The sequence below is a fragment of the Vanellus vanellus genome, assembly GCF_965231255.1.
Source record: "Vanellus vanellus genome assembly, chromosome: 18".
Lineage (NCBI taxonomy): Eukaryota > Metazoa > Chordata > Aves > Charadriiformes > Charadriidae > Vanellus > Vanellus vanellus.
In genome coordinates, this window is record NC_138923.1 from 11250368 (window position 1) to 11278338 (window position 27971).

At 48.7% G+C, this 27971-nt stretch overlaps 2 protein-coding genes across 4 annotated transcripts; one reads left to right on the plus strand and one right to left on the minus strand.

Annotated features, from left to right (window-relative positions):
* Positions 1–2196: 2196 nt before the first annotated feature.
* On the minus strand, positions 2197–13904 carry RBM18 (RNA binding motif protein 18). The gene is made up of 6 exons (XM_082492605.1): positions 13842–13904; positions 13641–13757; positions 7421–7547; positions 6099–6185; positions 4194–4279; positions 2197–2826 (listed from the first exon to the last, which is right to left on the minus strand). Exons 2-6 carry the CDS (start codon positions 13751–13753, stop codon positions 2667–2669), a joined length of 573 nt encoding a protein of 190 aa, XP_082348731.1. The 5' UTR covers positions 13754–13757; positions 13842–13904; the 3' UTR covers positions 2197–2666.
* Positions 13905–13959: 55 nt separating this feature from the next.
* On the plus strand, positions 13960–27912 carry MRRF (mitochondrial ribosome recycling factor). Of its 3 annotated transcripts, XM_082492714.1 has the most exons (7): positions 13960–13982; positions 14992–15191; positions 15613–15768; positions 17008–17126; positions 20013–20104; positions 25683–25842; positions 27365–27912. In XM_082492714.1, the coding sequence occupies exons 2-7, from the start codon at positions 15017–15019 to the stop codon at positions 27440–27442; spliced, it is 780 nt and encodes a 259-aa protein (XP_082348840.1). In that variant the 5' UTR covers positions 13960–13982; positions 14992–15016; the 3' UTR covers positions 27443–27912. The 3 variants fall into 3 exon arrangements, with proteins under 3 accessions (XP_082348840.1, XP_082348838.1, XP_082348839.1); XM_082492712.1 differs by lacking the exon at positions 27365–27912 and having other exon boundaries at positions 25683–26279; XM_082492713.1 differs by lacking the exons at positions 13960–13982; positions 27365–27912 and having other exon boundaries at positions 14804–15191; positions 25683–26279.
* The last annotated feature ends 59 nt before the right edge of the window (positions 27913–27971 follow it).

The following is a 27971-nucleotide window of genomic DNA, read 5'->3' on the forward strand; positions in this document are numbered from 1 at the left end:
AGCCAGAATCCCAAGATTTGGGGTTAGGCATGTTGTATGTTCCCACGGGTGAAGGCATGATTTCGTTCCCATCCCAGGTGAGGGGCTCTCACCACAGGCAGGAAGATTGTTGAGGAAAAACCCACGCCATGGACATGGTGAACACTGACCTTGGTACCCCACCTCGCCCGCAGGGATTTGCTGGAGATACAGGGGAAGCAAAGAAACCCCTGAGAGGGCAGGGCCATATGCCAGTGGTAAGAAACAGCCCCAGAGGGGAGCCAGGCATCAAACCCAGCTCTCCTTCCCACCGCCAGCCTGCCAACCTCCGTACTTACGGCTTCGGAGCCAGCCGCATCCTCCACCCCAGCGATGCTACGCTTCCTGGTGCTTGCCAAGCCTATTTTACGATGGTTGGTATGCAAAGCCCCAGAGCTGATGCTCATGAAAAAACGTTCCTGAGCATTTACCTCCCCCCAGCTCCAGGGTTAGAAACTCCCTGGTTTTGCTGCACTATTGCCACCGGCTGCCAGGGCCTTCGGGAAGCGGCGTTCCCGGGAAGCGCAGGCAGCACGAGCGCCTGCCAGGCCGGCGGCGGCGGGAATGCCCGACACAAACGCTGACCTGCAATAAAGCTCCCCCAGGTCTGAGTCTGGCCGAACAACAGACAAGGCACTTCTGTTAAGGCCTGTGGTAGCGCAAAAAAAAAAAATTAATAATAAAAAAAAAAGACTACTGCTATTGTAGCCAGATTTGTATCAGTGGACTTCGGCTGATGCCAAGCATTTACCACCCTCACTTCCTGCTTGCCACCCTCGCTTTCCTAGAGGAAAACATGCATTTTAAATGTTTATTTAGAGCCGTAAGAATTTCAACAAATTGTATTTAAATACAAATAAGTATCAAAGCATGTTTCTGATGGGAACACAACCACACACCCGATTTGAATCTAGGTATTTGCTAAATTCCTAACAGAAATAAAATTGATTGCTCTTCTAACTAACACAGATACAGATCCAGAGGACTACAAACGTTAGACCACGCAAGAACAAACCACAGGCTGTTGGCAGAGGAATGTAAATGGGTGTTATCAACATTCATGGGGGTACAAACTCCCAGCGATACTACTTTTCTCTTTAGTCAGGTACCCAAAAACTAGAAAGCAAATATTTAACACCACGAGACCTACTTCTAAACAATTCAGGCTTTTAACAATCCATCCATCCATCCATCCATCCATCCACCCACCCACCCCACGAGTGCCCAGCTCCATTCCGGATGCTCAGCTGGGAAGCAGGAAGTGTGCTCTGCTTGGAGGTAGGTGTGCCGCGGCGGGAATACAACCCTTACTTTGCTATGCCAGTGTGCAACACCGGTGTACAGAAACCAGGGGCTGATTAAAAATTATTTTCCTTTTCTTGTTTGAGATAACTGTTAACCAGCTTGGGGAAGCAACTCAAGAGTGTCCAGAGAGGTAAAGATTCACCACTGAAAGGATTAGGGAGTGGACATTGACACAGTCAGACCAGTGTCTCCTGGACCCAAGCACACACGTTCTTCAACGTCCCCCTTGCACACGCAGTCACAGGGCTGTGCGTACCAAGGAGAAACCGCTGCCAGACAATGTTTGTTTCTCAGATTTCTATTTTGCAGAGAACGTTTAGGGAGAAGAACGCACTGCAGATCAAATGGTTGAAGCGAGATGCCATCCATCAGACTTGCAAATTAAGCACCTGGTGCAGGTAATCCTCAGCACACGGCAGAACCACTTCCCCACAAACATTTGTGCCACTTTACACCAAGAGGCAACCAACCACCTTCACCAGCCAGTGAAAACCAGAAGTTGGACTGGTTGGTGGGCAAACACTGAGGTCATGTGCTTGGCAGATGTCTCTGAGGCTGCAGTGTTATTCTCACGCTGTCACATCTGGTTTATGAAGAGCTACCACTGAAGGGGATTACTGAACGCAAACATTAGATATGCCACTGCTGTGCTCTGAAGTTACGGCACAGCACAGACCTCAGTGGTGTGTAAATACACTAATTCCTACACTGAGGCGCATACCTGCAGCCCAAACGACACTGAAAATACCCGTGCTGTGTCATGACTTATCTTAAGGTTACTGTATCATAAACTAATACTTGAAAGTCTGCAAAATAAATTTGCTTTGGTGCATATAAAATATTGCATGCACAGTTACTAAAAGTGTTGCAAAATCTATTTAAAATGAGTTTTATTGAGACGAAAAAGTTTTCCATGGTAACTACAGAACGTTAATCAAAACCAAGTGCTTCCCCTCCATTAAAAACACAAATCGGAATACGTTTTGTTCAAAAATACTTTAAAAAGTAATCAGTTAAATGGAGTATTTTTGGATATGCTTTACTCCATACACTGGTTACTGTTTCTAATCTCGCTAATGAATGCACGCTAACGAGAGGTTGTCTGCGTGTTCATCAGAGGCTTTGAAGGGAACCTACTTCTCTGAACAGCGTTCAGCTGCGAAGCTGCACTGGCAGTAAGGAGTATTCAGCAGACCACCTAAGGTGTTACAGAACACTGTGCCACGTACGGTGGTGGTGTGCTCGGGTGGCAGTATCCTGCTCACTCTACAAAGTACAAAAGCATTGGAGGACTCCAGGTATACAAAGCAGTGTTTCTTGCTACCATTATCAATTCATAAGCATCATCTTCTAGATTTCCAGGCAGCTCTGGAATAAGGAGTAGTCCTTTTCTTATCCGGTGGTTTGAAGTAAGAATAAACAGGCGCTGCTGCGTATTCCGCATCTGGGTTTTCTGCCATCATTTTCAGCTTGGCTTCAATGGCCTTTATTTTTGCACTGACACTGGAAAGAGAGAAAACAGAAGAGAAATCAAGCTCGATCTTAGCACGGAATCAGAATACAGCAATCCAGAGATTTTGCTGACACGCGAATACTTCGCCACACGAGGAGGGGCCGAGCAGCCCCCATCGCTGCACTCAAAAGCAGCGTGAAATTGGGAGGCTTAAAGCCCACACTATTTCATTTCAATCCTCAGCATGGATTTGCTTAGGAAAAGTCCTCCAAGATGTATCACAGCACCGGAAAATAACGGTCCTTGCACCTACTCAGCACTTTCTTGAGGACACCGAGCAAGACAAGTATACAACAAGGCTTCCTATTTCATGTAAAATGACGTCATTTAAAGCGGTCTGAGCATGTGCAGCAGAGCTCAGCTCAGACGAGGCTGCTGGAAACAGCAGAGAAATGAAAGCCAGACTTCCTCCCAGCTACAAGACTGCTCGGGATGGGAAAACCCCAGACTCTAATTAGGTCAGGAAGAAACATTGTTTCAGCATTAGCAGGGTTTATCCCAAAGGGAGAAGCTATCCCAGGTTACACCCCAAATTCCTAGGACTTTCGGTATTCACTATCCTCCATCGGGTATGGACTGAGGAACGTTCCCTTCTCTCCTGGGGCTTCCTGCAGCATCCATCCTCACTAAAACGACTCCTTTGTGCCACTGACGTAGCTAACAATCGGCATGACTCAAGTCTCTTTGCGCATTACTTCCTAGCATGTCGCTTCTGAATTCCAAGTTCATTTTATCTGTAGGCAAATTCATTATACCCACTCCTGGTTCCTTATAGGGTTCCACTGACAGAACACAGAGGAAAATCACACATCCTTTCAAGGAAGCTGTGAATTAGCAAGGCAGCACTACCTGCTTTAGGTAAACAGAGGGGTGGAGAACCTAACCACATCCCCCAGAGAAGACCTACCAGCCCTAACACTGGCAAAAAAAACCCCAAACCCAAGTACTACCTCTGATGTTGTTTTTATCTTTTACCACTATAATACAAATTCTTGCTCTAAAGCACTTTGCTTAATCAAACTAGGGCAGTACAAAACCTCTCACTGAAATTCATATGCAAAAGTGCAAAGCACGTTCTTTCCAAATGAGCGGGAATGTTACACATTCCCAATTCCCCACCTTACCCCTTTTCTTTCTTACTGCCCTGGTGGCTTCACACGTTAGAAAATGAACTTCAAGTCTGAAGTATCCCACATCAAATGAGTTACTCTGCAGCATGCTGCCCGTCTAAAACAGCTTTTCTGCCATGTTCTATTTTTAGCACAAAGATAACGCCAACAACTCCAGATCTTATTGAAGAAGTGAGTTCTCTGCCACTCCCACGGTTTGGTCGCCTCTCACCCACCCCATCTCCTACCTGAGGTTAGACTGGGGCGGCTCCGTGCTGGAAGATGGCTCCAGACTGATTGGAAGGATCTTCTCATTTTTATTGTGATCGTATCTCTGCGAACAAGAGACCAAGGATTGAAGTCAGCTGAAATTACGAACAAAGAAACATTTGCCCAAAGACACACTTTAAAGTTGTATTAACATCACCTCTGATTTTTCAAAGCTTTCACTAGGAATCTTTTTGGTGGCCAAACACCAAAACAAATCCCAACCATAATATTTGTATAGTACCAACGTGGAATGTAGACTCTGATGCTGAACACTTATGTGCATTGTACTACAGATCCTTAAACCTCACCCTGTCTTACCACTTCTTGTTCCCCTCTATATAAGGCATGAAGCAAAGATGGTAAATTTTAAGGTAATTACCGTACTGTATTGCTCTGCTCTTTATACAGACATTGTGCAGAGTCAGAAGGCAATCCAAGCACACGACTGCACAGAATCATGCAGTGCTGGGAGGAAAAAAAAAAAAAAAAAAAGACCAGTACATGGAATGACCTCTTTTCTGTAGAAAGCAGCTTGTGAGTCTGTCATCTCTGTGGGCAATGGGCCTCCTGAACTATTCGCAGTGTTCTGCTTCCTTATTTCGCTTGGCACAAAGTCAGCCTTGTTTTTCAGCAGAGCTGCTCAAACCGACAGTGTCTGGTAAGCCTTGGCCACTCATCTTAAAACTACTTAGCATGGTGCTGGTATTGTCAAAAATAAACACTTGTTACAATAAGCCAGTTCTGTGTCGTTAAATCTTTCCATTCACAGATCAGAAAACGCCATGCAAACTGAACTGATTATTTATGCATGTTCTTCACCATACCCCGGACAGCCGAGCACTGAGCCACCCCGCTGAACGCCCAGCTGGGCAGACACTCACTCCTCTGCCTGAAGCTCCTTTTATGGCCTGATCATTCCTCAGGCATCCAGAAGCACGTGGCGCTCGAGTAGCTACAGAGCTAAAGAAAATGGAGACTGCATTTGCACAAGCTTGGATGTGCTGACAAGAGCCTGGAGCCCTTGAAGCCGATAATTAAAACAATGTGGTCTCCTCTAATGAAGATACCTGCTTTGGGTTGGTTTGGTTTGTTTTGTGGTTTGGGTTTTTTTTGGCATCTAAACCAGATGCACTAGTATACATGATAAGAGGAAGGGTAGAGAGCTGCTTGTAGGATAATCAAAGCATGCTAAAAGCAAACTACCCAAAGGAAAATAGCAACAAGAATCCAGTTATCTGCAAAGAAAGTTATTCAAAGCAAATTGCTTTATCAACTACCAGATAGTAAACAACTCCAGGAGAAACAAGACAAGAATTTAAAGAATTAAAAAAAAAAAGATGTTCCAGAAGGTGCTGCCTAAATTAATATTAAAAACTTGACGTTTTGTACAACACAGCAAGTTACAAAAGGATATTTAGCTTAGATGTGAAATACGTTGCTTTAAAGTCAAAAGTAATTAGAGCTGCTGCCACATAAGTGCTTTCAGAAGTGGAATAAAGCAACGAAGTACTCAGTAATTGGGAATTTCCATGCACCTCCTATCCAAAAAGAGAGCAAAACCACAAAGGCAAGGATACAAACTTTCAGCCAATCACTCGTTAAGTTTGGGAAAAGTTAAAACGTGGACATTTATAGAAGTAATCTGTTCATATCGGTCTGATCAGTAACTCCCTTACAGAGAACATCAGGTTAAATGGCCTATTCTTACAGCTAATCCAGCAGAGTTTAGGTAGACGGGAGAAGTAGCAGATTGTTAATACTGTTTCTCTGAGTTATTTGCTAGAACAGACTAAAATTCTCTTGCCAGGCTAAGACAGCCTTGATAAGAACTGTTCCTTAATATTAACATTTTTCCATTTTGCAAATTACACCAAGCAGCTTACCTTGACTTGTGCATGTGCCCACCGCACCACCAATTTCTTGGAAAGGGCCAGCTTCCCATTGAGACATTGGATCGCCTTTTCTGCTTCCTGCACAGGATGCACAGGAAGACAGTTCAATAAACAAACCAACTCTTCAGTCAAAACCAACTCAGACGTAAAGAGCCTTTTTTCTTTGTAAATCAGTCTTCTGTAAGTACAGCTAACTGACAGCAAAGAAAGTTTACCCCATTATATCCCAATCCAGGAATATCTTTGGAAGACGGCAACATCCATCTCAGTAACCAGACTTTTATAAACCAATAAGGCTGATTCTTTCACTTGTTTTGGGGGAAGAAATGGGAAAAAAGATCAGGAGTTTGAAAATATCAAATGTAGAGGCCGCTGGAACAGCATTCTGAGGGTGATTTATGCTACAGGAATTTCTCTAGAAAATACTGAGACTCATTACAGTGATTACATGGGCCTCATTAACATCTATCTATGCTTATTCCACATCCTGCTCATGCGCACTGAGGGAATTATCCACTCGGTCCTGATCTAGGCTTAGCAGTGGAATCTCAGCTTCAGGACACTCCTATAAAACTTAATTCACAGCAGTTGAAAATTTACGTTGCGATGATGTTTCACCTCACCATGAATAACCATTCCAGCATAGCTTCCAGAGGTAACGCGCTGTGGCAGGGCTCTTCTGACATCCTTACCAGCAAAAAGATGAGGGCATACAATAATAAGCAATCTCCAAATAAACTGTCCTTCAGAACTTTTGAACAATTCTGACAGAATTGTGACAAAATAACTACAGCTCTGAAGTTACAGCAGAGCATGACTTGAAATTTCGATTTCTAACAAGAGCAAAAGCCCCAAATGGATAGCTGGGGCAGTTCACTCCTGGATGCTACAGATTTGTCATGTCGAACACCCGGCAGCATCACACAAGTTGGTGTCTGGAGGACTTCAGAGCCGTTCTGGATTTCAGGAGGTCTGGCAGGCTGATACAAGGCTCTGCGTGGATCGCAGCATCTCCACTGTGCAACTCCACAAGCTCACTATAAAAGTGGACCAAAGAACTAGCCCTTTCCGATTAGCGTTAGAAAGCAGGATTCAGGAAAAGACAGCACAGGAGAAAGGAAATCACTATTGCTACTTCCAGGAGCAGCCACAGAGCGGCTGTCACGGAGTGGGGCTGTTAAGAGTCTGCAGGTTTGTGTAGACAAGGTATTTAACTTATCCCTTCCTGTTTTAGCTTTACATTGTCATTAAAAAAAAAAAATGGGGAAAGAAGCCAGTCATTTAAATCAGAATTTTAGATAATAGTAACATACCTGTTTGGTTTCAAAGTTCACAAAACAGTAACCCCTTGGCTGCCCCTCCAGAGCACCGGACTTGTGAAAGAGAAAGTCAAATTGCTTTACTTTGCCAAACTTCTGGAGGAGTTTGAGAAGGTGGTATCTGAAGGGGAGAAAAGATATTTACGAAACCTTTCACCACTCTGAAAACAAGGAGATAGAGAGGAACCCCCCTCAATCAGCCACATAAGCGGTTCAGTTGTGTCACATGTGTATTCCCAAACACCTGCAGAGGTGAGCACCCTGTACAGCAACGCTTCAGCATCCGTAGCTCTGAGCTGCATTATCAGTGACTGCTCTAAAACCCCAAGGCACAAAGCTTCCCTCCCAGCAGTGCCAGCTGCAGGGCATGCAGAAAATCTATTAATAGTTGGCTTTTGGACAATTATGGAATGGTTTGCTAGGAGTCTAGGGGGGCTTTGCCTCCGGCTGCTCTAAATCACACCTACTTTCAAGCATAAACATCGTGTCTCCCCCTCCCTAGCCCTGATGTGACCACCTGAAGCTACAGTCCCTTTATTCCTCTCCCTGCACAAGCAGTCCCAGCCCACAGCACCCTGCGTCCCTCGGGATCCCCGCTGTTCTTGCTGCCCTCCCTCTCCCTGTACAAGCATTGCTCGTCCCATCCCTTCCCTGTGCCAACCAGCATCAGTGCACTGACAAGAACGTGGCCAGATCATCCAGAAACGCAGCCATCTCCCACTTGCCGGGCAGAGCTGGGGAAGCGGGAAGACAGAAGAATAAGCAGAACAAACTGCAACCAGGAATTGACGGTAGACCAGGCAAAAAAAGGCACCAGACAGACCTCAGTATCATCCAGACCAAATCCGTCGGTGCTTCTGACTCAGACAGCTTTGCAGCGACATGCACATGAAAGTCAGACACTTATTTAGCCAATTATATTCCTGCCATCCAGTGGGGAGTGTGCTGTTTTCAATAAAACTGGGAAAAGCCAGAGTAAATCTGTCTGCTTAGTATCTAGTTCACTGAGCAGCTTAAGATTAGGAGCACATTTGTTGTACAGGCCACATCTAATCCTGAAAGTTCTTTGCAGCTTTTCTGGGTCCCTGGATCAAAGCGTTTAACAACGCCCAGTGACCTACAAGGAAAAGGACACCTGTACTACTTCACTGCCTGAGCCCATCGCTGGAGTTTAAGAATTGCCTAAGAGTTTAATAAAGGTGTTTTAGTCAGGACTCATCTTCTCCTGATCAGATGTACACCATTTGTTAGCAAGCCACGTAATCTAAGCCAAATTTTCAAATTGCGAGGTAACACACAGCGCTCTGAAAGCCTACCAGGATAACTCAACGGGCACATGGAGCACCAGGCACCGCATGAAACCTTGCGTGTCAGGCATGAATGGTCAGCAGTGGCCCAAGATGGCCAAATGCCCCAGGCAATTTTAGGGACAGTCCAAATAGGAAGGGCAGACAACATTTTTCCTAATAAAGCCTGATAGGATGTTTGAAAAGGGCTTTAGGCCTTTGTTAAGCTTCAGAGGCCAGGCAAGAAAGTTCCAGGAATGTGAGTCATCTCACAGGATGGGTCACGGTGGACATTCAGGATATGCACTTTTAAAGAGGTGAAGGTGCAGCAAGTGTTCAGACGAGCAGTGCCGAAGGGCCAAGTTGTCCCCCAGGGGAATAAGCACATTGTAATTGATTATGGAAGGCTTCCTACATCCTTTGGAATACAGACGAAGCACTGCGGTCTTCCAAGAGGGCTACGAACCCTCAGCCTCTGCTCAGGAGGCAAGGGAGACAGAAAAGTGAGAGCAGGGGAAAAATAAAAAAAATGGAGCTGTTTACACAGTAGTGAAGTGTCACCACCGCACCTCAAACTACCAACAAGCAATCACAGCCGTGCAAGTAAAAACTCTAACTTTGGAGACACGTGATGTATATAAAACTCCCCATGTTGAATTTTCAGAGCTTCCAAAATATGTAAGTGCACCACAGGTTTCTTTCCGTAAACATATTCCTACAAAAAGCACTTGCAGTTTCAGAAGTATGAAAATAAAGTCCTTACCACTAGAATGCTGTCCCCCTTTTGGCAATTACAGAGGCAGTGGAAGGGCAACAGTGACTCTCACGGCATTCTATTCAGCAACAACGAAACCCTGCAGCTGCCTGACTAAAAGAATACCTTGTGGAGTTTTTTTTTTTTTTTCTGAGAACCTCTGCATTCAAATAATACTTTCTTAGCAGCAAAGTGGTAGCTGTTCCTTTCAAACAAATTTTATTGAAAGTCTAGAAGCAACCTATGTAATCCATTTTATTTAGAATCTTTAGATTGTAGATGATGCAAACGCTATGTTCCAACCACACATGAAATTTTTAGAACTTCAGGTCACCTACTCTCCATGGAACAGCTCAGAACTGAAGTCTTGTATAACTAAAAGTTTCAGGCTGTGATTTCAATTTGTTATTGTTAATACACTGAGGCCATTAACAGTAACTTGACAGGTAGTTCTCCAAGCCAAGAGAACTTCAGTAGTGAAGGAAGACCTGTCACGGAAAACCCGAAGCCTTAAAAAAAAGTGAGAACATGTATAAAGCTTTACTATGGCAATGACTTGGGTTATCCAGAGCTTGGAAGTGATTCGCACAGATGCGGCCCCACCGTGCCGCACAGATCACCGCAGCCAACCTCAATTTCCACTTCCTGTCATCTGATGTGAATGCGAGACAAACCAGCAGCTCCCCCATTTCCTTTTCCTCTGCTCTTCCTCCTGGCACCCTGAGCGCTATTCAAACACAGGCAAGGCTTCCTCTGAACAATGCTGTCCCAAGGATACCGCAAAGGTACCGGGCCATATGCAAAACCTATTATTGCGAAGAATTTTGCCCCACTGGGAGTCAGTAGGAGTCTGTAACAACAACGTGCGCACACATTGTTTTCTAGGTGAGACTCATCAAGATGGGATCCTAGACAAGCTGCAGAACAGCCAAGGAAGTTGAACACCCGCTATTTCATACCAGTGGAAAATGACTGGTCATTCAAAGGCTACTGGAAATTAGATAATATGTATGTGTAATTACAGAGCTGGAAATGAAATTTTTGCCCGTCCAGAAGAGTCTCAAAAGGCTTTACAAATGGGAATGGGCAGAGGAGGCAGTCCTACTTTGCTTGCCATGCGGGAGACAGAAGTAAAGTATGGGGTTTTTCCCTGCAGTACAGGAGTGCTGAGAGGTGATGTGAACAAACAGTTGTGCCATAGCACATCTCCTACCCCACTGCACAGCTGGGGGACAAATGCTGCACCAAGCAATGCGCATGGTGATGGTGAGGGGACTCCATGGCTTCCTTGCTCAGGGATACCAAACCCAGAACCGACCATCTGCTGCCCTCCTCGTGCACTGCCACGGCAGGCAAGCTGCACAGCAGGGATCATTCAGTGTCAGCAGTGCCTGGAGATGATGTCCTACATCATGAACAGGTCCTACGGTGGCAGCTCACCTCCTTCCAGCTGCTAAGAATACACTCAGGAGATTCCTAAAACTATCTTCTTCCAGAGGCAGAACAGTCCTCTAAGGGTGCTGGATAAAAGAAGAGAAGTCACCCAAGCAAACGTCACTGATAAGGAGGAATGCCAACCAGAAGACCCACCATAGCCTAGTACGTAGCATATGTCAGCGTTCAAGATCCTTTGAGACTCCCATTTGAGTCAGAGTTACTCAGTACATGCAATAACCTCCTATAAGCCATTTTACAGCTTGCAGGCTGTAATTTGTGGGCAGCCCTACATTTATAAATTCCTATTACTGCAGCTTGAGCTCAAATGTGTACGTTACCTATTAACTCCCTAGCGCTTGATTGCAGCTATAGGTTACTCTCTAAATGGAAGTCTTGGGTTAATTTGAGACTTTCTGAACTCATTTCTGCTCAAGAAAGTCACAACCAGTTATTAACCCTGCTAACAACTCAATCAACTTTACACCGTCTTAAACAAATCTAAGATAGAAATTGCAGGAACAACCCTTAAAAAAATCAGATAAAAGCAGCAAATAAAGAAACAGCTATTTAGTTTTCAGGTATATGTTTTCAGTCATGTGATTAGTAACCTCAACAGGGATAATTCAGATGAGCAACTATGAGCAGAGATGTAAGCCCTTAGGATAAGAAAGTAAGGGTCAAGATGATTTATAGAAACTTACTGACTTGACACAGAACCGCGCTCTTTCTCTCTACACTGACAATGTGTTAAAAGGAACTTCCTCTTTTTTTTTTTTTTCATTCACAAAGATTACAATATAGCTTGCAAGAGAGAATAGCCATTTTTAAAGCAAAACCAAAAGCAAGGCACAGAATTATAAAGCCTGGAATAAACAACAAGCACTGTCACTCATCACTGGGCAAACTTTAAACACTTAGTAGCATGGGAGCACTCACGGTTTGACGATGCTGGAGGACAAAGCCCTCTAACCAGTCTCTTGCCCATTGCCCACAGCCACAACACTGCTCTGGACATGGTCCCCAGCAGCGAGTGTACCAGGGAGGCTGTGTCCCACATCCAGACTGCTGAATTCATGCAGCTACAATAGGTTATTCGAAAAGGAAGAGCCTGCCCATGCAAGAAGCTGACCGAAACCCACAAAACTTATTTCACCCAAGCTATGAAAATAGTAAATGTTGCCATATAAAGCTATTACTTGTCTGGCCTAGATTCAGAAGAACAACCTGGACTGAAAGCGTCTTTAAAACCACAACTAACGATCACCCCTGGAAGTGAAGGATCTAATGCATTTACAAACACCCACTATTCTTCCCCTCACACTAACCCAGTTTCCTGAATCTTTAAGGACCCAGCAAACAACATGCTCAAGAACTCCTGTATCTAATTTTACGTGGTCAGTGAATGTGGACAAACCAGAGTAACATAGCTGTGGGATAAAAATGGTAATTAATGCAGAAACCACCCAAAGCTGAATGGCTGAAAAGCACAATGCATTAATGATTCCATTTAGAGGCTATTAGAAAACTGCTCTGTTAAGATGAACCACATTTAGAATAAAAACCTAGCACCTGCACACACACAAAAAGAAGCAGGAAGAAAAAGTATTCCATGACAGGCATATACAATAGTTAATCAAAAATGCTTGTTTCTTAGAAGTGTATAAATCCCAAATTGTTGTTTTGTTTGGGGTTTTTTTTATACAACCTACTGATTTCTCACCACACTATCCAAACATTGGACAGCAAGTCACATTTCCTTGACAATTTAGCCGTTAAAATATTATGTTTGCTCAGAAGATAATTATCTGTAGTCTGAAGAAAACATGAAATGCATAGGCACACACGTTTGATTTATGCACTTATCCACCACAATCAGCCAGCCACACTGTACCCTACCCCGTTACCACCCAGTTACTCAAGTGAGTAACTCCCTGTTCAACCTACATCCCGCTGCTGACACCAGTAAAATAACAAAACAAGGCTCTTGGTCACCCTGAAAGTCTCAAACCTAAAATTCTAACGTGTTTAGGAAATGAAGGTGTTTTTCACTCCCGGGCTTCCAGCCTGAGCAGTGGCTCAGAAGATTGCTGTATGCAGTAGTTAAGAGCCAGCCTCTGACCCCCTCAGTCTGTGGGGCCAGCGCAGCCCTGGAGACACCCCATATACACACACTCCCCCCCCGCCACACACAATTCAGGCCATTTGCTGCCAGGCAGCCGCACCGAGCAGACACCGAGTCGCCCACAAAGTGCCGTGGGACCTGGGACCAGCTGGCAAATCTCCAGTGGGTGACCGTCACCCCTCGCTGCAGGGCAGAGGTGAGAGCTGTGTGTGCTACGTCAGCCTCCGCTGCCCTCCTGGGGTGTCAAAGAGTGTCCCCCAAACGGTCACCCGTCCCACACCCAGGGGGGCACCGGGGACCCAGCGCCGGGTCCTCAGGGGCAGCCATGGCTGGGGAGGGCCGGGGCAGGAACCAGGGCGGGGAGACGCCTCACTGCCCGGGGGTGCTGCGCTGCTGGGGGGGAACGGGACATGGGCCCGTTGATGGGGTACCGGGGGACCGGTACGACTGCTGGGGAGAGGGACAGGGCCCCGTTGATGGGGTACCGGGAGGGGCGGTACCGAGGGCGGGGTAGCGGGAGGGAGGCGGCGCCCCTGAGGGATGAAAGGGCCGGGGGAGGCGGGTCCGCTGACGGGGGGGTACCGGGAGGGCCCGGTGCCGCGCAGAGTCACTCACTCGGTGATCTTGGGGTCGAGGTTGCCGATCCAGAGGCGGTGCCCGTCCTGCAGGGCGCCCTCCGAGAGGATGGAGGCGTTCTCCAGCGGCAGCGTCTGGCGCCCCGGCTCCATGGCTCTGCGGGGGGGCAGCAGTGAGAGCGGGGCGGGGCGGGGGCCGCGGGGCGGGGGAAGGGACAGGCCGGGACGGGGCCGCACTCACCATGACACCGCGGGACCGCGCAGGCCGCGGCCGCTCCCTCCTCGCGCAGGCCTCGCCCCTCCCTCGGCGCCGCTTAGTGACGACGTAACGCCGCGGCGCGGCCCAGATGACGTCGGCTGCAACGCGCGGGGCTGCGCGACGGTGAGCGAGGCGGCGGGCGCCCGGCCTGCCCCTGCCCCTACCCGTCCCCCTCCCCCTCCCCCTCCCCCTCCCCTTCACCACCCCCGGTCCCGGTCCTGGTCCCTGGTCCCCGGCCCGGCGGCGCAGCCCGGCCCGCCGTGGGGCACGGGGGGGCTCGGGCGGGGCGGGGCCGGCGCGTCCTGAGGAGAGGGGGGGGCTCGGCGAGGGGCGGGAACTTGTCTCGGGGCGGGGTCAGGGAAAGGGGCGGAGCATCGCGCGGGGGCGGGGCTATTGTGGGCGTCGCCGGGGGCGGGGCCATTGTGGGCGTCGCCGGGGGGGCGGGGCCAGGCCCCGGTGGGCGCGGGGCGGGCGGTCCCAGCGGGGCTGCGAGTGGCGGGATCTCCCCCGGGTCGCCGCCGCCGGGCCCGCGGAGCCCGGAGCAGGGGGCTGGGGGCGCCGGTGTCCCGGTGGGTTCCCCGGAGCGGCGGAGGGCGGCCCGCGGCCGGGAGCGCAGGGAGAGGCCGGGCCCGCCGGTGGATGGCAGCGGCATTTTCCCGGCTCCCGCGGCCGTCGTGCCCTTGTCCCGACGGGACCCGCTTCTCTGCCTGTGTTTGTGCAGCTCCGGGCACGGCAGAGCCGCAGCTGCAGTAACACCCAGGCTCCAACAAACCCTGTGAATTCTGGGGGCGGGTTGGGGCCTCAAACCTCATGTGACAGAAATTAAAGTTTCTGCTCAGTTGACGTGCGAGTACCAGACACTGCGACGAGCTGTTCCTGCCCAGCAGACGTGGCTTTTGCGCCCCAGGCCCGTGCCCCTCTGGACAGATGTGCAAATGCTACGCAGAGAATGTGGCCACGGGCTGGCAGCCGCCGAGCCCCTTCCATGGCATTTCCCGCGTGGTCGCTGCAGCGCGCCCGGTCCCGCTGCCCACATGGCTGAACCGTCACCTTGCACCGATCTGTACAACTCAGTGCTGAACCTGTTTCTTTTTGGCACGTTGAGTGACCACCTGCATTTTCTCTTTTCCAGGTGAGTTAGAGCAGAACTGGAAACGATGGCTGTGGCGCTAAGATGTTTCCGTCACTTGCCATCCCTGCTTCATCGTTCTTCGTTCATAACGCTGCGGGGGCTGCCGCAGGCTCCTGCAGCCTGCCCAGCCCTGCTCCTGGATGGCTGCAGGCAGTCTGTCCATCAGGGGCTGCTGACCAGACAGCTAGCCACCAAAAAAGGTAACAGCAGCAGCCTTTTTCCTGGTGTTTGCAGCCCCTCAGTTTGTTGCCAGGATTCCTTTTCTTCTCCCTTTTATCTCGTGTACCAGTATTGACCTAACTCGGGCAGAGCACAGCTGTGCTCCTTTGCAGGAGACCTGAGCCCCTCCCCAGGAGAGGTACCGCGTGGAGCTGCTGCTGCGCTGGGGCAGGCGGTAGCAATCGTCACAGTCCGAGCTGGAGCCCGCAGCGTGACCCGCAAATATATTTTGGCTTATGTGCCCAAGTGCCGGGCTATTTACTCGTTTAAAAACACAGTTATTTTGGTTTATCTTAGACTCAATTCTGAATCTGACAGGGGTTTTAACATTTTCTTTCTACTTTCTAATGCAACAACTAACTGTTGTCAGAAAGGGAAATTAATTTTATGTCTAATCTGCAGCTAAAGGTAAAGGGCAGAGTCAAACCAGAGTGAATATCAGTGCTGCCCTAGTTGAGGATATTATCAATTTGGAGGAGACCAATGAAGACATGCAAGCAGTGGTAGAAGCTCTGAAAGAAGATTTCAGCAGAAATCTCAGTGTTAGAACCTCACCAGGTTGGTAACTTTCTTGTATGATGCTCTATTGCCTGTAAATAAGAATACCAATCCTAGTAACGGAGAACTCTGACTTTTTTCAAAATTTACTTTCTTTTTATTGAGTTATTCACTGGGCACCCGATTACTACAGCCTTGATATCCCCAACTAAAGTCTTTCTTCACCCTGAGCTTGACCAGGAAGAATCCATTTTTGTTAATAGCTTCCTGGAAATAGCTTTTGTAAGTGGGAGATGTCAAAAGCGTCTAACTGAACTGTTTGCAGATGTGATGAAGAAGCAGGTTGTCAGCTAATGGTGCAGTAGGGCAGGAAAAACCCAATTGCCATTAAATTAGCCTCCTGGAAATTGCCATCAGGCTGGTGTCTGGCATATACAAACTTTTTTTTGCAGTGCATCGTTGTGGTTAGTGACCTTTACAAGCTTTGTTCGCTTAGTGAATTTTGTGTTTTAGGAAGAAATGTGAATATATTTGACTAAGCTACAGTTACTATAACACTCTGAACGTACGTATTTGTAAGTAGTATCAAGTTTCAGGGATAAAATTTAACATTAAACAATGACCAAATTTGAATCATTCACCACCCCAGCTCTGGCAGGGGCACTTCAGTCCTTAATGGAGTTGGAAAGCGTAGCTCAGTCTCTTAACTATTTATTTTAACCATAGGTATTTTTTTTCAATTGCACTGATAAAGTACCTCTTGTCCCATGTGCCTTTTGGCCTGTTAACATTTTGCAGCAGAAACTAGAGAGCAGATTAAGAGTAGCTCAGGGAGAAACTGAATACTTTAAATTAGGCAGTGTACAACACCTCCTCTTGGGACGTGGAAAAAAAAATGAGGGGTTTAGGAGAACACTGCTAAGTTAAAGACAATAGTTGTCTTGATTTTTATAACAATGTTTTGATTTTCTTTAAGGTCTAAGGATTAAAAAATATCAATTTCCTTTTAATTCTTAACAATCTTGCTTAGTTTTCCTATTCTAGTAACAAAAACAAACGGGTTTTGTTTTCATGTTTTTGTGCTTTAGAGTAGCATTGAAATATTTAGCTCGCAAATACCACAGGGGATGCGTGAACACAAACAGCACCTGAAGTCTGAATAAACATGTTTTTTTTCTTTTGTAACATCTATATTTTGCATACCAGAAGGGAAGTGGGACACTGCGTATGCGTTTTTCTTCAGCATCGCTGTGAACTGCTGTATCGTACTGAAACTCCCCTGTGTTTGGTTCTTTTGAGGGGTCCTTGATCACATAATCGTGATGACAAAAGACGGGAAGTTTCCGCTGAACCAGCTGGGGCAGATCTCACAGAAGTCACCGCAGCTCATTATAGTGAACATGACCAGTTTTCCAGAGGTGAGGACGCATTACCGAAGGCATTGCGAGGGGAGACAATTACCACGGGAACAAACAGGTTGATGCTGAGCAAAGGAACACTTAGACAAAATCAGTCAAACCTGGCAGGGCTGAGAGCTCTGGCTGGGCTGCGTGTCGCTTCGCGGCTGACACAAAACAGAAGCGGTATTTCGCTGCCGACTGCGCGGGGCGAGCGACTCTCCAGCCCTGCCTGGTGCACAGAGCATCTCACGTGCGGCGGCACAGGGTCGGAGTGACGTGCTGTCGTGGCGCTGTGATTGCTCTCAGGCTTGTATCCCGTACATGCCACAGCGTGAGGGGTTTGCTCTGGGGACTGGTTTCCCATCAGTTGGATCTACAAGAGTGGCGCTGAGCGTGTCGCAGACCGGACCCCTGCACTGACTGTGCCCTGCCAGGTCTCCCCATTTCCTGTGCTTTTATGGCACCCAGTAGCCTCCAGCGCACACACACTCTCCTTTGGTTCATCTGAACTACACAGGTGGAAGTGATGCTGCATCTGCCATTTATGTCATTTCAGTTCCTCATGAAGACGTGGCTGTGCACAGAACCGGCCGTGTAGCTGGAATAGTCTGTGTTTGTGCTGAGGACGCCGTCAAACTCCTCTAAAACTTGCATACTTATCGCCAGGGTCGGTGACGCCCCCGGAGGGCTCTTGGAAGAAGCTGCTGATGTAGCCTACGAGCTCTTGCCATGCCTCCCTGGCGGGACAAAGCGGGGCCCGCGCTAAGTGCTGTCACGGGGCCTGACTCGGGCACCACTGAGGGTAGCGAGCTGCTCCCTTGGCAGCGCCTGCAGGTCAGAACCTCGAATTAGGTGCTTTGACCTCCCCTCCGGAAGAGCCGACTTCCCTTAATTTTCTGCAGGAGCCTTAGTTAGACTTGCCCATAAATGAGGCGGCAAATCTGAATCCCACCTCGGGATCAAGCGCTCGTGGTCCCCTGCCGCGGGGTGCCGCGGGCAGAGCCGGGCAGACGGGAGCAGTAACGAGCGCGAGGTTCGCTATTCATCCCGCTCCAGGTCTGGAGGTTTGCCAAAGCTTATCTCTATTTATTTTGCAAAGGCTTTCCCCAATTAATTAAGTCAGCAAAGTCTCAGAGGAGGTCAGTGTAAGGCACTTGATGCCTAAGTGTTTCTTAAAGCGTATCCAGCATGTATAATGGCTTTGAAGAATGAAGGCCCCTCATCAGCGAGTGCACCGAGGTCCCTCGGAGTGCCGGAGCTGAGAGGGCGGGGGAGTCGCTCCATGCCTTAGCCCTGTCCAAGCAGAAGCTCAGACTGAGAAATGGGCATGTGAGAATTAAATACCACCGTATATGCCATTGCCTACTTTCACTTTCTAAGCCAAAGGACCACTTTTCATTTGAACTGGAGCTAAAACTATTTCTGTCAATGCAGTTGGTTTATACCATAACTGTTCCATGGATAGATCGAACTCTTTAAAGCCATTATGGATACGTTTACTCGATGTCATTATTTACAGCATAGAGCCAGTGCTTCATGGCATTGGAAAGCAAATAAGAATTCTTGAAGAGTCCGGGAAAGAAAATAATAATAGAAAAGGACTTGCGGGGCCAAATTCTGTTTGCCCGGGAGTTATAAAACAAACAGGACTATGTCTCTTAAGCATAGCTATTTATTTCATGGGCTGCAAGAGGACGGAGGCAATATTGCAATGTTTTCCCCTTCCTCTATCCCCTCCAATATGTATGTTAAACAACACAGCTTTTGCTGAGCATTTCCTTCCTACGGAGCAAGCACTGTCCATAGAATAACACGTCTACATTCCTAACCTGCTGAGATCATCTCGGTTACATTTTCTCTGCCCTTGTTGTGTTCTGGAGGACAGCAGTTATGTCTTGCGGAACACTGGCACAGCATTCATTTTGCTCGGTGATGTCACGCGTTGGAGACCTAAACAAATACGCAGAGCTTTATTTTGTGCCTCAGTTGACAAAAGCTGAACTTCATAAATACAGTCTACTGCAGCAGCCTGGAGCTAAACTTAATGATGGGAAAGAGTATCAGAAATAGCAACGCGCCTCGTAGGAAATGCCACGCGAGTGCCACAAGAATACAGACTCGCTCGGTCTTGTTACTGTCAATGTCAAGAAGGAAGCAACCTGGCAGAGCGCTGCGGGAGCTCACGGCAAAACTCGGCTTTAACCGTAAAGGCTGACACCGCGTCAAGGGACGCCAGCGCCCCGGGAAGGGGAAGGAAGCCCTTTAAGCACTTTGCAGTTCCCAGGCAAACCTGCGCACCCCACCTTTTAAGCAGAGCAGAGTGTCAGCCAGCGGTGATGGAGTTTTGAGAAGTTAATCCCAAGTAATAAGCTGTAAAATAAACATAGAGTTGGGCACAGGCGCTATTTCTCAGCCAACTGCTACTGCCCTGCTGTAATGTGGTTAGGTTGTAGTGCTGAAGTGGTTAAGTTAGTTAACATTTCTAAATTGGCACTGTGTGATTTCTAGTGGGAAACATTCAACTGGAATTTTCAAATGCTCAGAATCTTTCATCTCCTTCGCCACAGTCAGGCTATGCCTTGGGAATTTATTGCGGTTTCACTCTGCGTTGCCTCAAACCGTTCAAATAGTTTCAAAGAAGCAAAACAGTTTTCTTTTGTTGTTGCTTTGCTTCCCTTCCCCTCTCCCCCCCTTCGTGCCCCCCTACCCCGATGCCGAGCGCGGCCGGAGTTTCCCATTCGGTTTGATCAAAGCTCTCCGCACCAATGTAACTTCCTGATCTTACTGGTAACAGAAGTAAATGTTTCCATGTTCCATGGAGATGGATTGCCAACTATTGACAGAGTTCTGGCATATGGGAATGATTATTTCCTAATTCCCTTTACCTTTTGATCTGTTTTACAGAGCACAGCTGCAGCTATGAAGGCTATAAGGGAGAGTGGCATGAACCTGAACCCAGAAATGGATGGGACAATAATTCGGGTGCCGATTCCGAAGTGAGTATGGATGGCTGCCCGAGTTCATCGTCGTGCAGGATAACGCTATAGGTTGCAGTGAGTGCCCTTCAGAGGGCAAGCACACACGATTGCTGCAATGTCCCGATGCAGCTGCTCTCCAAGTAGCTATATTTGAGGTTCGGAGGAAAATCTGAGTCCCTGAAAGCTCCTGGTGGAAGCTCTTCCAAGCGTCTGAGCTCTACATCACCACATTTTGGCATCTGATGGTTGCTCTTATTGTTCTTGATCTTCCCCCTGCAGAGGAAAGTTGGTCCTAGCTGGCTGCGGCACTTTGCATGAGACAGCTAAAGCCTTTTGAAGCTGTATTGCCTTAATTCGGGGGCTGAGCTGTGACTTCCTTGAGTTAGACCAGCATAGAGCAGCAGTAGCGAACCAGTAGTATAGGGGGGTGCTTAGTCAGTGCTTCGGTTTGGCTCAGGAGAGCGCTTTTGAAGCGGGTCCCCTGATGATCCCCGCTTGGCGTGCTTTGGGCTGCAGCAGGCTGGGGTTCACGCCTGTGAACAGGATTCCTTTCAGATGAAGCTAAGCAGAGAGGTGCCCTCTGGCAGCACGCCGAGCGCTGCCCCACTGCTCACACGTGTTCGGTCCCTGGGACCAGGCTGGACCTCGCGTGGAGCCAGAAATCCCCGCAGCTCCGCTCGGACTGCGCGGCGCACCTCGCTAGCGAAGGCAGGGCCTGGGCGAGGGGCAGTAGCGCTGCTCCGCCCGGGTTTGGGTGGTGGAAGGCAAATTCATCCCTGTAGCGATGGCGCTGTCTAAATACCCTGGGCAGGTGTGGGTGTACGTGGTCTCGCGCCCCGGGGTTCGGTGGTGCTGGGCTGCTCCGAACAACTCCCGCAAAGGGCAAAGGCTGCTCCGTACACTGCCCGTGCCCACAAGCGCCTTGCACGTGCGCCGCGTGCTACGAGCAGGTGACTTCTCGGTAGAGATGAACCGAGTATTTCTCGCGCTTTAGGTCTACTTTAAAAATTCTATGGAATTTTATGTAGCGTTTTGATCAGAGAAGTCTAATTGCAGCTTTCCGTTGCTGTCGGTGAGAGGGAATGACATTATCATTCTATTTGCTGATTTTCTTTTCCCCGTGCTCCCTGCCCTTCCCCCATTCCTCAGGAGAGGAGGCAGAGGAGGAGGAGGGCACCATTATCTTCATAATTGCTGAGGCTCCTGGGTTGCTGCACAGTGGTTTGATTGTTAATGGGCACTTGGGTCATCCTCGAATATGAATTGCAGGGGAGGAAACTCCGAAACTGCAAATCCCAATCTTAAAAAAAAAAATACTGTTTTTTAAACAAACGCGTACACTATCTTTTGCGGTGCTGCAGAGCAAAGATGGGTCTTCTCTCCCCGGGAGAGATCTGCCTAACGTGCGCCCTCATTCCTGTGGTGTGGAGGGGTTGCTGCTGCGGGCCCCTCTCTCCCCGGCTGCTCGGCAGCCCAGGGACTCCCCAGCTAAAGAGGTTTGCGGTCTGGGAGATGCGCCCTGCAGGTCTGCCCCCGCGGGTGTTCGCTCACCCCCTCTTTAGTCACGCGACTGCGTCTTTCAGAGGTTCATCCGCTCATCAAAAAGACGAGAAGACAGTTTCAACCTTTGAAAACCTTCTAGTGCAAAAGGAGGCAGAAAAAGATTCAAATCAAAAGATAGCAAATTCTGCTAGCGACCTCTCTTTAATATTATATCCCTGAATTATTTTTTCTAATTTTCCAAAGTTTTTCATTTCCCCGGCTCTCTAAAGATGTTTATGAAATAATATATGGTGGGCAGATGCAGTGTAATTGCCAAAGTTATGGCAGGTGTGCAAAATGAGCAAACGAATCAGAAATTAAGTGACAATATTGTTTCTGCAGAAATTGATTCTTTCATGAGGGGAGGTGCAGTAAAAGTAAAATCAAACCTGAATTGTCCTTGACTGTTACGAAAAACACTTTTTAGTCTGACGTATCAGCTGGACACATCCGCATCATATGTTGCCTCATGCAGCTCCAGCTATGCTTCAGTGCTTGGGAGTGTTTCAACCGAGCATTTTAAAATGGAGTTTACTTTTCAGTATTTATTCTGTTAGTTTAGTTTTTGCATTGCAGTTTTAACAGAAAAAGTACACTCGTTTCTTGCGTGTTTATTTCTGCCTCCTGCTAGGATCCCCTCTGCTCCCTAAGGCATTCGCCTGTTTGTGTTGCTAGCGCTGCATAGGCAATATTTATTTGTATAAAAAGTATTCTCTGAGGGTTTAAAAAGGAAAAAAAAAAAAAAAAAAGAAACCAGCCATGGGAACACTTGTATTGGTTGATCTCTTGGCCGAATTTGACCTGACCTTGTGTCTTTTATGGTATTGCCTCGTTTTTAGATTCATCTTTTTTGGACCCATTGTGTTACACTGGATATTGTTTGTAAATTAGTAATATTTTTACACATGCTTTACTGAAAGCCAGATGACTCATTTGAAAGTTTAATGACTCATTGTGAGCTTTTTTTCCTTTGCCCTTTAAGAAATATGCAAAGATACCTACTGTGGGGAGAAAGGACTCAAAAAAATTCATTTGAAAAAAACAAAGCTGTTTGTGAGCTGCGTTGCTCCGGGTCGCTCATCATCAGAAGTCTCTTGCGTGCTTTTTTTGAGCAACATACGTTGCACCCTATGTTTATCTGCAATTATGCATGCAGAGTATCTAGTTAAGCCTACTTTCCTTTAACTGATCCCTCTCCTTCACAGGAAATTCCTAGCATTTGAGATACAGAAATTACTCTGGCCCGCATAAAGGTCTTGTGTTGGAGACGAGACGTGGCGGGCGTCGCGCTCACTGCGGGTCTGCTCCTGCCGTACGCGGGGAGAGGAGCATCCAGGGGCTGCAGTGCTTAAGCCGCTGCTTGCTGGTGGAAGCAGAAAAGGAGGAGGCGTTACCCGTGGGGCGGTGTGCGTTTCTGAACAGCCTGGCAGGTCAGTCCCTGGGCTCTGTCCTCAGCCCGGCAGGGCAGGACCGTCCCCGGGGGAGCAGCGGGGTTTGAGCCCACTGGTGCTCGAGCCGCGTGGGTGAGCGGTGTTCCCCCGGGGGAGAGGGGAAGGGGCGACAGGCGGGGACCTCGTCCTCCTTCCCCACTTCTGGCACCCCTTCCCCAAGTTCATTTCACACTTTTTTTGCCTTTAAAGAGAGGGTAGGGAAAATGGTTACTAGACAGAAAAGAAAACATATCTAAGAACAGCTTAAAAGTCCCAGATCTGGGGGCAGGATTAAACAACTGTCCTTAGAAACCGTGGGCCTGGCTTGTGTTGATGGATTCCTTAACCAGAAACAGCATCTGCTTGAAAAAGCGTCCGTTTCTGGCATTGTTGGTAGCATTGCTGAGAATTTACACACAGTCTGGCTGGAACATAAAACCCGCTGAGAAACTCCACGGCGCTGCGCAGTGATAAAAAGAAATTGGTGTTAATAAAGACAGACAAGGAGGCATGAAAGCTGTGACCCCGTGCCAAGAAGCATAGGAAATCTGGCAGCGCTGCATAAACAAAAACATTTCCTTAAAGGCTCGGCAGCCCCAAGCAGGCGAGTGATACCCTCGGCACAATTCGCAAAAGCTGAGCGGGAGCGGGGAGGCGAATAGCTGACAGCGAGCTCGGTCTCCCACAGCTGAGGCAGCCCTGCTGCGCACCGGCTTGCCTCGCCACCCAGCAGGAGACGGGAGAGATTTCCAGCTCCCTCCTCCAAGTTTAGCAGCCGGGATTGACTCCCTGCCTCCCCCCCCCGCAAAAAAAAAAAAAAAAAAAAGCTAAAAAGCTGCCTGAGAATCTGACCTCACCCAGACCTCTGTTTCTGAGCCGGCTTTGCTGCTTTCGCCTGTGCTGTGGGACCTCTGGCCGGGGAGATCGAACCCGAGAAGCCCTAAGGGCGTCGATGGTGGGATGCGGAGGAAACCACAAGTAACCCTGTTCACTTCTAATTAGCTGTTCAGTCCAGGCTCGAGCCTGCGCTGACCAGAAGCCTCTCGCCACATGTGAAATTGGCTGGCCGTCTCCCTCCGGCCCTGTCGGCGGGGAGCAGGGTGGGCTGGGGGTGCCCCGGCGAGGGCAGCGTGGCTGCGAGGGGCACCGGGATGCCGGGGCTGAGTTGCTGCTCTCTGGGTCTGTCAGCTTCTCTATAGAGCGATCCCAAATCCCTGTAATTCCTGATCAGTTCTGGGAAGCCTATTCCCTCCTGCACCGTGAAGTAAAGATAACTGGCGAGAAGGCATCGGCGCGCGTGCGACTTGCCGGGCTGGGCCCGAAGGGGAAGGGCTGAGGGTCTGATCCTGCCCCAACAGCCTCCACGTAACGCACACCCACGCTGCCCTGGGAGCCCTCGCCCCACGTTTCCTGAGCTCTCTGCAGGAAGAGTCTTGGCCTCAGTGTTTTGGTGACCCAGGCTGTTGCAGCCAATTTCTAAATATGCCTGTGAAATGTTTATTTTGCAATATCTTCTGCGAGCAGACGGGCGCTCTCTTTCTAGCGAGTCTCTGGGAGCGCGCAGAGGTTTTCCATTCTCAATGGAAAGTCTGTAAACTTCGATAGCCATGAAAATAATTAAAATATTATTGTTAAGCACTAGCCCTTGATGTTGACAGTGATCAGCTGTAGGTGCTGGAGCATGACCAGAGCCGAGGTGACACGTCAGCCGTTCCTGTACCTTATTCAGATCCTCAGACTCACCCATCACCTGCAGTTTTTAGTTTGGGATGGAAAGTTGACGATTTTCTTTTGGCACCACAGGAGTAACTGAGACCGTGTCAGGGGAAGGTGGAGCTTAAGTTCTTCTGGGCCGAGTTACCTGTGGCTGTACCGAGCCACGTCTAGCATCGTCCTCTTGTCAAGCCATGTGTTCACATCATCTTGGTGGAAAAAACCTGGTTGTGATGAGCTGGAATAAGGTGGAGTGAAACAACCTCTGTAGCTTTCAGATATATACTTCAGGCTCTTCAGTTGCAGGGAGACGATACCGAATTTCAGGAAGGGACGGAGGTTTCCTCCCGGCTTTGCAGGATTACACTTTTCAACTCTGTCTCTCAGGTCTGGAGCTGGATTTTCCCTCTTTCCCACAGATGCTTTGGCAGCAGAAAAAAGGAAAGTCTGAACATTTCAGCATGAATTTCAGGCACTGCAGTGACAACTATAAAACCAGTAAGATTCAGTCCAAGTCCCTCAGCTTAGGGCTGTGCTGGGAACTTTCCATTCTAGGCTCAAGACTTGCTTCGCTGGGGTGTGCTGCCCTGTTGATGCTGCACAGAGGTGGCTGACGCGCTCAGGTGGACCAAAGCAGGATAAAAACACACCCGGAGCTGTTGAGTCCCTCTGCCCTTGTGACGTAGGGCCTCTGTGCAGAGCGAGCTCTGTCCTAACACAGGCGGCTTTTGGGTGTCCGTGCGCAGCCCAGCTCGGCGCTGCGTGGCAGCTCTGTCTTGGCCAGTCAGAGGGGTACCGCAGCGGAGAGGATCGCTGCATTTACCCAAAGCCCATCGCAGCAAATAAGTCTGGCTGTGCTACATGTGACACTGGGTTTCCTTTTGATGTTTTTTCTTTCCCCTCGCTGCTAGGGTGACGAGGGAGCACAGGGAGAGCCTGGCCAAGCTTGCCAAGCAGTCCACCAACAAGTCCAAAGAGGCCCTGAGAAAGGTGCGAAGTAAAAGCGTCAACCAGGTAAAGAAGTTCAAGAACAAAGTGTCTGAAGATACCATCTGGCTGCTAGAAAAGCAGGTAATTTTTTTTTTTTTTTTCCTTCTGCCATACCGTGATGTTTCCCAGCTCAGTGGTGCGTTTGTGCCAGCCCTTGCTGGCAAATCTCCGGCACTGAGAACCCGGCTGGGGAATGGGTGGCCTTGGGCTGAATTTTTGGAGTCGGCAATGGCTGTTGTAGTTGCTTTTTCTTTGTGAGATCTCAAAGCCAAATTTATGATATGAACCATTGTAAGCTGACACGGGGAAAAAAAAATGTTCCCCGAAAGCTTTCGTACTATGAGCGATTGTTGCACAAACCAGCTGAACTTGGGGAGCAAAACGACCCACGTCTGTGTCTTTGCCGGCATTTACACGGTGCCTGGCCACTGCAAAACAGCTGGTGTTAATGAGGATCGCTCCAGTTTGTTATTAATGAGAAGGCTAGCAAGATTATCTCTGTTAGGAGTTTTTGGCTCCAATTCAGGAAAATACTTAAGCACATGCCTAATTCCCTAAGAGCAGATGTCACTAAAGTCAATTACTTGGGCATAAACTCAGGCACAAGCCTAAGTGTTTTGCTGAATTGATGCCTCTGAAGGCAGGCCATTACTTTTTAGCTGTTTGTTTATTAACAGCTAAAGTTAGATACATTGCAAATGCTTCGGGACAGTTCTCTGTGTGCTCACAAAAATAAACATTGATATACAGAGCATTTGTGCAAGCAGGAAAAATGGCCATGCTATTGTAACTGAATCCTGTTGGGAAGCGGTTCTCCCAGAGCAGACAGATGGTTTTCTGCATGTGTAGAGGTAGCGTCTCAAGTCTAATTTTTGCCTGTACCCAAATTTTTCAGCATGGCGAAAGGTCATCGTCATATACCTCAGACCTTGGGAGCGAGTGCGTCTTAATCAGTCCTGTAAAACTAGTGCATAAAACCCCCCAGCGCGCTCCGACCTTTGTCTGCACTCACTCACATAAGCGCACGCACATTTTGCTGCCGTTTACATGCTTGCTGTGGCCGTACCTTCTTACCAGGAGGAGACCTGATTCCTGGGCAGGGCTTTAACGATTGGCATTTATTTCTTTTTATAAGAAATAAACAGACCTGTTTCTTGATGTGCGAATTCTTAGCGTATAGCAGGAGCACAGCCCCGATATTACCTCGTTTGTTCTAATAGTGGAAAGGTGGCAGGAGGTGATGAGATAAGCCCTCTCTTCTCTGGTGCCAACACCAGCAGGTCTCCAACTGCCTTCCCCTGAAGATGGTCTATTAAGTAAGGACCTGACCAAGTCACTTGTGAAGCTCAGCCAAGCGTTTGTGTGGTGCGTCTCTTTTCAGAGCCTTTGAGCAGTCCCTGTTGTCGCTGTACAGCTGCAGCGCTGGCACACAACGCCTGAGGGCTGGTGGGAGCCCCCAGGAAGAGCCGGTTATTGCCCCAGCACTATTTTAGGTTTTATTAGGACTTCAGGCTTTGGTTCCGGCGGTGATCCAGTCACTCCTTTCCCTTTAAACTCTGACATCGCCTGGCACGCCACTCAGACTTGTCCTGTGTTGCCACAGATCCAGCAAATGGCAGACAGCGCTGCGGCGGAGATGGACAAACTGCTGGCAGCAAAGACCAAGGAGCTGCTTGGATAAGCGCCATCCCGATGGACACACTCCCCCCTCGAGCGAGAACAGACTGCCGTGCACCCCGGCCATCGCCGCCCCGAGTCAGCAGCGACGGGCGGGGGGGGCTCTGCCAAACCTCCAGAGCAGCTCTGTGCTTTGGCTGCTCCAGTTCCCCACCTTGGACTGTGCTGGAGGGAGGAGGGAACTCTCCTCGCTGTTCTTCATCCAGGTGGCAACGGAATCGGGTGAACGAAGATTAAAAATAAAACAGCAGGAAGGAGGACCGGAGGCTGCTGGAAGGTCTCCCGCGCGAAAGCGGAGGCGCAGGAGGAAGGAGTGCCCTGCTGGCCTTGCGCCCCAGCCCCTTGGCATCCCAGCGCCGCGCAGCCGGGCGGAAGCGAGAACCACGCGCAGAGCGGAACCGGCGCTGTCCTGCTGTGAACCTCAGTGTTTCTTTTTGCTTAAAATAAAATTCAAAATGAGATGCGGAGGAGTAACCTTGGGCCAGCCAGTTCCTGGTTGGTGTTGTCCCCTTGGGTTCATGCGTCCCAAAAGA

Bases quoted from the DNA above. Each gene is read 5' to 3' on its own strand.
- MRRF (XM_082492712.1), top strand. From the start codon at position 15,017: ATGGCTGTGGCGCTAAGATGTTTCCGTCACTTGCCATCCCTGCTTCAT. The intron at 17,127-20,012 runs GTGAGGACGCAT...TCTGTTTTACAG, and splicing joins ACATGACCAGTTTTCCAGAG to AGCACAGCTGCAGCTATGAA. The intron at 20,105-25,682 runs GTGAGTATGGAT...CCTCGCTGCTAG, and splicing joins ATTCGGGTGCCGATTCCGAA to GGTGACGAGGGAGCACAGGG.
- RBM18 (XM_082492605.1), bottom strand. From the start codon at position 13,753: ATGGAGCCGGGGCGCCAGACGCTGCCGCTGGAGAACGCCTCCATCCTC. The intron at 6,186-7,420 runs GTATGTTACTAT...CATCCTGTGCAG, and splicing joins TGAACTTTGAAACCAAACAG to GAAGCAGAAAAGGCGATCCA. The intron at 4,280-6,098 runs GTAAGCTGCTTG...TCTTGTTCGCAG, and splicing joins GGGCACATGCACAAGTCAAG to AGATACGATCACAATAAAAA.